The 12,076-nt window shown below is 43.5% G+C and overlaps 1 protein-coding gene across 9 annotated transcripts in view; it reads left to right on the forward strand.

The window, feature by feature from the left end:
* Nucleotides 1-12,076, forward strand: part of Slc44a5 (solute carrier family 44, member 5) — a 295,495-nt gene that overhangs the window by 228,449 nt on the left and 54,970 nt on the right. For 8 of the 9 annotated variants that reach the window (XM_039102810.2, XM_017591005.3, XM_017591006.3 and 5 more), the window contains one exon: nucleotides 2,670-2,743. In XM_039102810.2, the coding sequence (XP_038958738.1) occupies nucleotides 2,670-2,743 (74 nt within the window). Of the gene's footprint in view, nucleotides 1-2,667; nucleotides 2,744-12,076 lie in introns of those variants that run through there. The other variant, NM_001134594.1, reaches the window with a different exon arrangement.

A 12,076-nucleotide genomic window follows, 5' to 3' on the forward strand; every position in this document is an offset into this window, starting at 1 on the left:
GTACACCAGGATTCAGATGTGGGAAGGAGACATTTCTTTTTCTTTTTTTTGTTCTTTTTTTTTTTTGGAGCTGGGGACCGAACCCAGGGCCTTGTGCTTCCTAGGCAAGCGCTCTACCACTAAGCTAAATCCCAACCCCGGGGAAGGAGACATTTCTAAGTGCATATATAATTGGGATCCAGTTCTTATAATGTTTGGAAATTAGCTACAAGGGGGCAAAGTTCTTGTATAATTTAACTGGGACATACTCTTGTGGCAGGGATCCTCAATCTGAATCATGTTTTGGGGGGCCTTCTGGTAAATGGACGTGAGCAGGCTTGTTTTGGAAAAATGAGACTTTGATTGAAGAAAAATAACGAAGAGAGTTGGGCCGTTCCTCCATTAATATTCATTCCGGGACCCCACGGGGTGCAACCCACTTTTTAGTTCCTAACATTGACTTCCATAGTAAAAAATGAGCCACCCCGAGAAAAGGGTACCCTGGGACTGCCCTCCGGCTCAAATATGATTCAGGATGGCTTTCAGACAGAAACTCTTATTAACCACTTATTTTAATATTTGTCTTGGGATTTTTTTTAATTATCCAAATGTAAAACCCAGCTGTAACGACCCAGCTCATTTCCTGCAGAGCTCCGGGGCTCTGCATGCCATCCTGCTCTGAGAAGGCTGGGACAAGATAAACCTCCTCAGCTCAGGAAGGCAGAGTGACCTGCTGCTGGGTCCCTACCTCATACAATTGAACCTAAGCTGTGACTTATGTTTCTTCCCAGAAGGCGCGCGCGCGCACACACACACACACACACACACACAGAGAGAGAGAGAGAGAGAGAGAGAGAGAGAGAGAGAGAGAGAGAGAGAGAGAGGGAAACATGCAGAGAGACAGAAATACACAAATATATAAGCACACACATAAACACAAATACACTCAAAGAAAAACACACCTCACCTATGTTAAAATATGAATATATCCAGATGCCTCTCAATTAAAATATTTTACCTTAAAAATTCTCTTCTACAACTATTAATCCTATCAAATTGGCTGGCTTTTCCCCCCACTTCAAACAGCATCCCCCAGTATAGCCAAGACTGCCTCAAGATTATAATTCTCCTGCTTCATCTTCCATAGGTCTGGGATTACAGGCTTCAGGCTTAGACTTTATTTTTTATTTAATACTAGAGTCATAATTAAGTTTCAAATGAAGACCCAGTAATGTTGCTCTCTTTAATGATGTAACTCTAACTTTTAAGTCATTGAAGACAGGACACAATGTTACAGTGGAAATAGGAAACACTTTATTTTGAAAACCTTGGACATCAGGGCTGAAGAGATGGCTCAATGGTTAAAAACACTGACTGCTGACTTCCAGAAGACTGAGGTTCTAGTCTCAGCACCCACAAGTCAGCTCACAGTCATTTATAACTCCAGTTCCAGGGGATCCAACGCCCTCTTCTGGCCTTCTTGGGCACCAGGCACACAAATGGTACACAGACATACACTCAGGTAAAACAACAATGCACATAAAATAAAAATCAAAATAATGAAAAGAGAAAACTTTGAGAGTTCTTACCGATCCGTTGATTGACTTACAATCCTGACTGAGTAAATGTCTCTGAACCACAGTCTTTCTAAACCTAACCCATTAATATCTATTTCGTGCGATCCTGAAAAGATCGGTTTGGAAACATTTTCAGCAGCTTGTATTAGTGCTAGAATGTCCATAACCCCATTTCTTGGAGAATTTTTTTTTTGTTCTTTTTTTCGGAGCTGGAGACCAAACCCAGGGCCTTGCGCTTCCTACGCAAGCGCTCTACCACTGAGCTAAATCCCCAACCCTCCTCGGAGAATGTTAATGTAGTCAGTCCTCTTTACATAATATCACACCAATAGGACACATGTGGGAAACCCGTGGAGAAGGCACTAAGTGTTTTAAACCATGTGCTGAGAAAGCATGAGAAAGAAAATCATATGACCAAACTATTTAAATTACATTCTTTAAAGAGTCACTCAAGGGCAGAGGAGACCACTGTGCAGGTGAACTGCTTGTAGTATAAGAAAGAGGACCCTTGTTTGAAAGCCAAATCAAAGACAGAAGGTCAAGAGAACTCGCCAATTGAATATAAGAGATGCTGAGAAAATGGGAACTCCTCAGCACCTACATAAAAGCTGATAGGTATATTACCTCTCCGGTAATTTCAGCCTCCGTGTGGAGACAGGACCCTGAGCAAGCTTGCAAATGGCTATCCCATTCAGAGAGCTCTATGTTTGAATAAGGGTCTTGCCTCAATGAAGTAGATGGCAATAGACTAAGGAATTTTCCCAACATGACACCGTTCCCACACACATACAGACACAAGTGTACACACACGCAGTGCACACATGTGTGGAAAGAAAAAATTCTACTTGGTGCTGGAGTATGATAATGTCTAAAAGTATTTCACAGAAGAACCAAGAGAGAATAAATCCTCAAAGCTCTGAGGGAGCTTTTGTGGTGGTATACTGACTCCCCCCACTCAAGTCTTTGGTTGTCCCAATACACCTGCCTGCCCTGCCTTTCAGAATTCCTGGCTCCAAGAGGCTGATAGCTACTCTCTCTCTTCCCTCCATTTTTGTGTAGTAAACAAGTCACGTTGGGATGCCTTTTAATTCTTCATTCCTTTTTTGTCTTCAGGAGTTCTACGGACGTTATGTGCTGTATGATCTTCGTGCTGTTTATTATGGGCTACATCCTGTTAGGACTCTTGGGTGAGTAACCCCAGGTATAGACAATATTTATTGTTTGTTAGTGGATTAAGCAAGCCAGTATCTCATTTTCAACAGGAGTGATTTTTTTTTTTGACTGTTATCTTCTCTGGACCTATTTGGTAGCAGGCGAAATATAAGATAAACACAGAACAGAGTAGCCAGATGCAAGCCCAGGTTAAATAGGTAAAGACAGCAACAAAGAAAGAAGGCATTTCTACTTTTTAATTCTCTTAGAGAGCAGATTGTATCTTTGCTGTTGTCGGCTGTAATAACTAGGATTCAGGTTCGTTTGGGCGATCTATAACCTTGTCTATTCATAAACTAGTCAGGGGTAAGGGACAGTGATCATTAATTTCACCAAGGAATTCATTGTTTAATTGAACCCTGTTCTCTGCCCTCCATGGAAGAGGCTCTTTTTGTTGTTAGGTTCAGGATTTTTCTAGAATGCAAAAACAAAGAAGACAAGAACATAAAGTTATCTTAAGGAAAACAGCATAGGAAGAAAACAACAACAAAAACATCATGTATTTTTCCTTTAAAACATTTTACAGTTGGAGTCAATAGACTAGACCGTTCCACCAAGAGGTATAAATCCTGCCCTCTGGGTATTGACTTAAGAAAATTCGATTGGCTGCCATTAGGGTAAGAGCCCTTGAAATCAGGTATCAGCAACAATAATTGTGGACATGTGGTTAACATGTGGCTTGTACCGTGCCACGGAACATATGAAACATTTTGGTCCTCATTTTCATCTTCTAATAAGAGAAGTGCCCTGAAGATAGCAACACTCAGGATCGGAGAATTCAAAATTCAAAACAGGAAAATAGGGGAAAGAAAAGTTTAACGGGAATTAACACAAAAGCAAACAATATGCTTTATAAAGTTTGCACAGCATCCCTCTTGCTCTCAATTTAACTTTGGAACTTCTAGGCATTAGTGCAGACTGAGCACAGCCTGTAGACTGAATACTATGAAGTCTTTTCATATACAAGTGGGACTTTAGGCTGCCTGAGTTCAGGACACATTTTCCTATCCTATTTGGCTATTTTTACTTACTGTCATAGAGTTGAAATGTGTTGCATAACGGGGGGAAGATTTGAAGCCAGGCAGGTCTAGATTCTTCTTACACCGTTCTGTGGGCCAGAGACAACTATTTAACTGGTTCACTCACTGAGGACAGAAACACTCCTGGTTTTCAAGGCCAGTTGTGAGGGGTGTACAGCAGTGTCTGCACATATCAGCAGTGCTGGTGAGAGTCCTAGACAGTGCATAAATAGTTTAGTTGTTTTAAATTGCAATCAATTTTGTTGTGATTTATAGTGTTGTCTCTCTTACAACCCATAATTGTGGTTATTAAGGTTTGAATGTACACAGGAACTCCCCAATAGGTGCCTGCTATGAGAAGAACCTTTCCATGAAAGGCCTAACTCCACAGTAGGCTGAGTCTCTTCAACTACAGGGAGCTCCCAAGCTACCTATGTCCCTGGCAGGCTCAGCAGAAGAGTACCCACCATAATTCATTCTGAAGCAAGACAAGAATCCCACCATTTTTGGTCAAGATCTCCAGATTTGATTTGTAAATAGTTTCATTCCCATAAGAAGTTGGAGACTATCCTCAATCAAAGTCAGTGTTCAACATTAAAATAATCCTGATGCTAAATGCTAATATCAAATGACTCAAGAAATTCACTAAATAGCCACATACTTACTTGATGCCTCAACTATAGCTGGCTTGGTTGGTTTGATTTCAAAACATAAACTTAAAACCTGCTATATTTAACGCTGGGCTGGAAGAATATTAACGGAAGACAGTTGGCCGGGGTGACTTGAAATGTCAGGAACGGCCTTAACACGTAAGAATGAACGGTTTCCCCTTGAGCAGCTACTTTCACAGCGGTAGTGATGTGGGGAGCGCAGGGGGAGTCCACAGTGGAAGCGAGGTGGGAGCGCGGTGGGAGCCCACAGCGGAAGTGAGGCATGGCTGAAGGACAAGCCTAAGCAGAGAGAAAACTGGAAGGGGCCTGAGGTTTTAAACTCTCAAAGCCCTCCCACGGGGACAGGTTTCTTCCCACCGGCAACTTCTAACAAAGATACACCAGCTAAACCTCCCCGAACAGCACTATCATTTTGGGGACCGAGCATTTAAATGTCCAACCCTATGAGGAGCATTTCTCATTCAAACCATCGTACCATGGGAGAGACATTTCTATTTCTCACACACACAAAAAAAAAATTAGCAGGGAAGACCCTGAGCTTTGTGATTTGTGTGGGTGTGGTCAGCAGGGGTGATACTCGCACGTGAGAAAGGCACTGAGCGTTCTGCTGACAGAAGGAAGAACAGGCACTGGAGTGGATAGAGTAGCATCTGGGCAGAGGGGATCCAATCTGCTTGAGTGGTCACATGACGTTTATGATAATCACCCTCTTCTCCTCCTTCACTGGAGGTGATTGAAGTGTTTAATCATGGCAGTAACTAGAAAAAAAAAAAAGAATAGGAATTCTTGTTTTGCAACTTCTTCTCCATAAACCTTGGGCTAGCTTATACATGTAAAAATACCACAATTTTAACATCCAACAAATTTTCATTTTGTTTTTCCAGTTGAATGAATAGTCCCATACTTAAGTACCTGAACTTGGAGCCCACAGTCTGGTTTTTGTTTGTTTTTTTTTGGGGGGGGGGTTGATGGTTTCCTGGTGTAATTACTCTTATTTATTGAGAAGATGGAAGGTTATTAGGGGCGTTCCTGCAGGCAAGCCCAAAAGTCTGTGGTCCTACTGTGAGAAACTCAAAAGTAATGAAAACATTTCTGAGATGGGGTGAGGGGTTTGGGACAACAGTCTGAGGTGGGCACCCATGGTTAATTTCCTCTGTTGGAAATTTCTGCCTGAGAAACCCCAAATGGAAGCCAAGCTTTTCTCCAAATTTCCAACTCCTCAGATTATGAGCAAAACACAAGCACATTAAGTCAGTGTGCCTGAAGTGAAAACAGCCAAGGACCAGACGGCCTGGAGAGAGTAACAAGGAGCCTCCCTTAGCGTTGTCTCTTGGTGGAGCTGTCTTGGGGTATTTGTGCTATTTTGGCCAGGAGACCTAGCTGAGGAGGTGTGTGATCTATCTTAAGGTTTCGGAATCTGAGGGAGTTTGAAGGATTATCCCTTATATCTCTTAGAACAAATCAGTCTTTTGTTAATCCTGAGATTCACCAGAAAAAAAAATTCCACCATTTTGGGCCAAATTTAAAACAAGCTTTATTAAATATTAAATACTGACCAAGAGATGGACTTTGGTCAGGACCATTCCTTGGTTTTACCCAGCTGAATAGCCCAGAGGCATATGGAGCAGGGGTTTACAAAGACAAACCAATATTTTCCCATGAGCCTTTGTTACTTTCCAAGAACTACAAATCCCAACATTCCAAGAAGTTTCCTGGTTCTTAGGCAGGCGGGGCATACAGGTTAATCCTGGGATTTACACTTTTACCATTGTAGGGGGAAATTTTCTGTCCCTAAGTAAGGTCACTCGTCCATGTAACGTTTTCAAAAACAAAGATAGTTCTAGGATGATTTTTCGGTTCTGTCTGTACAGAAACAGCAAGGGGCTGTTTCTATTCAAATAAGTGTGATTAGTCACTTCCGATTTTATTCGTTTCATTTTTAGATTCATTAATGTAACATTGTAGGTATTTAAGATGTACAACATAGAGGGTTTTTAGGCTAGAGAGTGAACCCCGGACTGCACACATAACAAGAGGCATCCTTCCAACCTCGCTGTATCCCCAGCCCTTCAGGCATTTTGCTATTAACAGATCTGCATAATTATTATCATAATTAATCTGATTAACATCCATCTCCTGACATAATTACCTTTTGTGAGGGGTGAAAGCGTTTATGATGTGCTCTTAGAGAAAATTCCAAGTGTGTGCAGTGCATGCCCCGTGCTGGACCAAGTCTGTGCTGTGATTTCACAGCACACACGTGTTCCTGGCTCCTCCAAGCTCCTGTCAGGTATGCTATGCTGAACTAAATCCCCTACCCCTTCCCTCTACTCCTAAAAGTCTATAAAAGGCAGACTCTTCTTCTTCTAGAAATCGATACAAGACTGGCCCCCGGGAATGGCTCAGGGATTTGGTCCAGAGATGAAGGCTGCTGTCCAAGGAGGTTCCTCTGCCCTCAACCCTGGATGGCATTCTCCCTCACCTCCCCTTGCATAATGGTACTCTCTCCCCCTCTCCCTCTCTTTTCCCTTCTACTCTCTCTCTCTCTCTCTCTCTCTCTCTCTCTCTCTCTCTCTCTCTCTCTCTCTCCTCTCTCTCACTCATGATAAATCTCCTTTTGAGGCGTTGAAGGGAAGCCTCTCCTCCTTCCCTTTAAGGGTCCATCACCTCTAGCTCCCCCCGCCTCCCACTGTACTGTTTCTCCTCCATGTTCTCCTTCCTGCCTCAGGCCTTGAAGCCTTCTCATTCAGATAAACCCCGTGCCTGAGGGGAATTAGGAATGATGAGTCCTTCCTGGGCCAGCTGTTGCTGTCATCTCCCGTATTATTTAATATCTATCTCTTGATCTATGTCTTCCCACCTGCCCCGCCCACTCCTGGCACGTTCTGCTTTATGCATGTGTCATTCTTGTCAGAGCTCATATTAGTGAAATCAAGTGATAATTGGTTGTCTTTTCCTGCCTGGGCGGTGTCCCTTAGCCTAAGACCTCCGAATTCGCCCATTACCACAAACAGCAGGACTTCCCTGTTTTAACGGGGTGTTTAATGTGTATATACCGAGTGTGTATGTACTGACTTTCCTTAGCCGTTCCTTTGACAGATGTTTAGATTGTCATCTCTGTGACTTCACTTCATTTGTTCCCACACGTGTCCCCAGAAGGGGCATTGCTGGTCATTTTAATTCCAGTGATTTGAACAACGTACTTTCCATGATAATCGAGTTAACTTACTTTCTCACCTACAAGGCACACGGGTTCTCCTGACACACACTCTCCTTAACCCTTGTCATCACCAGGAACCCTGTGGTTCTGTCTTAGGAGCAGATATACAAAAATGTCCCCTGTTAGAGAGAACTGGCCTCAGGGGCAACACGGAGTGCTTTTTGTTTACTTTGAAACCAAAATGGGCCTACCTCAGGTCATAGGCAAGAAACATTGTTGCACCGAAAGCAAAATAATTTCTTCCATTAAGTAGAATTTTAAAAATTTATTTCCATTATTTTGAGGGTGGTTGTGCAAGTTTTTATTAATGAAAAAAAATGTGTTGTACACTAACAGGATGACAGAGGCCAGTGTCAAATGTCCTTCAGCTTCCTTTATGAGTCCCGATACATTTACAAACTAAATCACACACTCGCTCACATTTCTGCTTCAGAAGTCTTCCATTTAAAAAGGACACTTCCGTTTCTGACAGAGATTTGAGCTTGTCTTTAGCACGGCATGATTTTAACTTTTCGCTGGGTCTCACTGCACACACACATCTGTGCTCAGAAGATTTCTTGAAGTGTTGTTATCATAAGAGGGACTGGCTTGTGCTCACCCTAAATTCAGCACTGGGTGTAAGAGGCCACCTGTGAAATAATAAACATCGTCTCACCCAGGCACCTGGAGACGGCTGCTTCCCCAAGCGTTTCTATAGCAGCACTGTCCCCAACTCGGATCTTCACATCTGACTTCGTGTGTCCTATTATCTGCTTCATTGCATTTGTAAATTGCTTGTGTTAAAAAGCCATAAACAGCATTTGGCAGGCCTGTCCCTCACATACCAAAACAGTTAGGATGTACCTTTAAGGGGTACACACTAACCAGGTGAGAACCAACATCCCCATCCAGTCAGTGCCTAAGGACTGCCTTAGCTGCCACCAACAGACTTGTGGTTAATTTTTAAGCGTCCGTGCAAGCAGTCAGGTCTGATCATTTTCTCCCTGACAGACGGCTTTGCAATGGCTGCTTCTCCACTCAACCTAAGAGCACAACAGGTGCATGCTTTGGAAACATCTGAAAGTAAGAGGGGATGTCAGACAGTAGCCCACACTCTCCAGGACAGTCAGGGCTGTCCGGTTTTTTGAGATGAGTGATGAGGTCATTTGCCCAAATAAGGCATTCACCTGTCCCCTGTGGGCCACCTCAACAGAGTGTGTAAGTGTACAAGTTCTCTTCCTCCTTCTCCTCCTCCCCCCTTCTCTCTCTCTCTCTCTCTCTCTCTCTCTCTCTCTCTCTCTCTCTCTCTCTCTGTCTTCCCCCCCCAACACACACACACCATATAAGTAAGCATCAGATTCAGGTAAAGTGTTCCTTTAGAGTTCTTTCTAGGAGCTACAAGTTGGTGCCAACTATTGGAGTCTTGTCATGTAAGCATCCATCCCCAGGATCCACTTTAAAAAAAAGAGAGAAAACTGGGTGTAGTGGTGCACACCTGAGAAACCAGCTCCAGGGAAGCTGGGACAGATGGATGGATCTGTAAAGCTCATGCGACAGGAAGCATAGCAGAATTGGCGAGTTCCAGGTGAACGAGACCCTGTCTCAACAAAACAAAACAACACAACAACAAATTCAAGTGAACAGCACATAAAGAATCACAACTGAGGTTGACCTCCAGCCCCCTATGTTACCCCTCCACATACAGCACACACACACACACAGACACACACACACACACACATTCATATAATATGCATGGATACACATACAGCAAGCACACAGGCACACACACGCATATACACACACAAACACACACAGACAACATACATGCAACCAGCACACAGGCACACACAGAGTCACACATACAGACACACATTCACACACACACATACACACATTCATATAATATGCATGGATACACATACAGCAAGCACACAGGCACACACACGCATATACACACACAAACACACACAGACAACATACATGCAACCAGCACACAGGCACACACAGAGTCACACATACAGACACACATTCACACACACATTCACACACACATACAACATACATACAACATGCACATAAGCACGCACACACACACAAACAACACACATACAAAAAGCACACAGGCACACACACATATGCACACACAAATGCACACATACACACACACAAATGCACACACATACAACACATGTACAACAAGCACACAGGCATACACAAATATACACACAAGCACACACATACACACATATACACATACAAACACACATACATACAACATGCTCACAAGCATACACACAGATATATATACAGATACAGGCACACTCACAGACATGTACAACATACATGCAGACATACACATATAACAAACACAGACACACATGAACATACACACGGATAGACACACATACATACACCTACAACACACACACAGACACATACATAGATACACATATCCAACACACACACACACACACACACACACACACACACACACACACACACGGCTGTTTGGTTTTGTTCATAATCTAGACTGTTTAATTACCCACTAAGACAGAGACTCTTCACTACTGAAGTAGTACAGTGAGGGCAAGCTGGAGCCCTTGACACTGTTCTAACCTTGTCCCTCACTCTGCCCCCTGAAGTTTCTACAATTCCATAGACCAGGTTAACCTGAAACTCACCATGCTGCCCGCTCATGGTGCTATAGCTCAGGGTCTCGAGTGTTGGGAATACGGACATTAGCCTCCCTCATGTGGGCTTTTCTACAGGACTCAGTGTTGTCAGGCGACATTACCTGGGGCTAGACCAGGGACACAGGCCATCAGAGCTGATGCTGTGGTGTCTCCCACTTACTCTTAAAGGCCACCGAGGCCAGCGCTACCTCACGTTCTGTCTCTTAGAGGCAAGGCACAGCTGGTTTCACACTGAAAATGGGAGCGACTCTGACTGTAGATGGATATTGCCGATGGCCTCCTCACTAACTTCACCACTCGCTCCGGAATTCCGGCGTGCCAATGTGTGCATCTTTAACTATGAATTACTTCCTGTTTCTCACTTGTGTTAAGTAGGGGCATTGTGTTTGCTTTAAAACACATTTTATCTCTTCTTTGAAAATTTCATGCATGCATTTTGATCATATTCACCCTGACTTTTCCCTCTTCTCAAAATCACCTTTCTTTCCCTCCCAATTTCAAGGCTATTAAAAAAAATTAAGAACCCCGTGTCCTGTTTGTGTTGTCTAGATACTCATGGTGCAAGGCCATCCTGGAGCACAGTGGACATACCACAGGCCACACCCTCAAAGAAAATTTCTTCTCCAACCTCCATCGGACATTAACTGTATATTGACTTTTTCGTGAGAGAAAAAAGTAGTTTTATTAGTGACCATTATTGCCAGATTTTGAAAGGGACATGTCATAAAGTATTTGTGTTGGTTACCATAGGCTTCTGGGTGACTTGTTAGACAGGTCAACGATGTAACAATACTGGTCTTCACCTTGCACCGGGAACCCACATTTTGACGACGTCTTCTCGATCAACATTGAATGAATTGCCTAATCTTTAATTCTTCATGTTTGAGGTGTTTCCAAACAAACAAACAAACAAACAAACAAACAAACAAACAAATGCCTAGAAACTAGTGAATTTATTTCAGCGAATTAATAAAATATTATGTCTAAGTAACATTACAAATGTAACCAGTGTAGAAATGTTGAGTTTTCCCCCATACTATGATATGTTTAAGTATGTGTCAGTGATGATATGGCTTGGTTGGTAGAAGGTTTGCCTAGAAGTCACAAAGTCCCAGGTTCAATTCCCTGCACCACATAAACTAGGCACGATGGTACACACCTATGACCCCAGCACTCTGGGGCATTTAGGAGCATCCCTGACTACATCTGTAGTCAGCCTGACTTACATAAGCCCCTGTCTCACAATACAAAGTAACACAAGTCATGTGGTTTTGCATCCATAGCCTGTGTTTGTTCTGATAATCCGTTTAGTTCTTAGTGGGCATGTGGCTTCTACACCAGGTGCTGACTTTCTGAACGGTGTCGCACACGGCTTCTGCTGCCCCCTGCCCCCTCTCCTTCTCTCTCTGGCAGCTGAGAGCACAGTCTCCGTGCTCCAGCTCAAACACACATCATCTGTGGCCCAGCTTCCTCACCAGAGCTGACTGGGGAAGGTAGAAATTACTCAGTAAACATGACTGAAGCTCAGGTCCAGAAGGTAGAGAAAGGATGTCCTTCCCTCTCCTGTCTCTGCATGTCCAGATTCAGCCTGAGGCACCCTCTCCCCCTCCTCTCCCTCTCCTCCTCCTCCTCCCTCCCTTCCCTCTGCAAGAACCAAATAACCAAAGCGTGGGAACATCGGGTGCTTCTCTCAGGAAGCAGGGAAGATAAGAGGGCGAGGGAT

This window comes from Rattus norvegicus, chromosome 2 (assembly GCF_036323735.1).
Source record: "Rattus norvegicus strain BN/NHsdMcwi chromosome 2, GRCr8, whole genome shotgun sequence".
Classification (NCBI taxonomy): domain Eukaryota; kingdom Metazoa; phylum Chordata; class Mammalia; order Rodentia; family Muridae; genus Rattus; species Rattus norvegicus.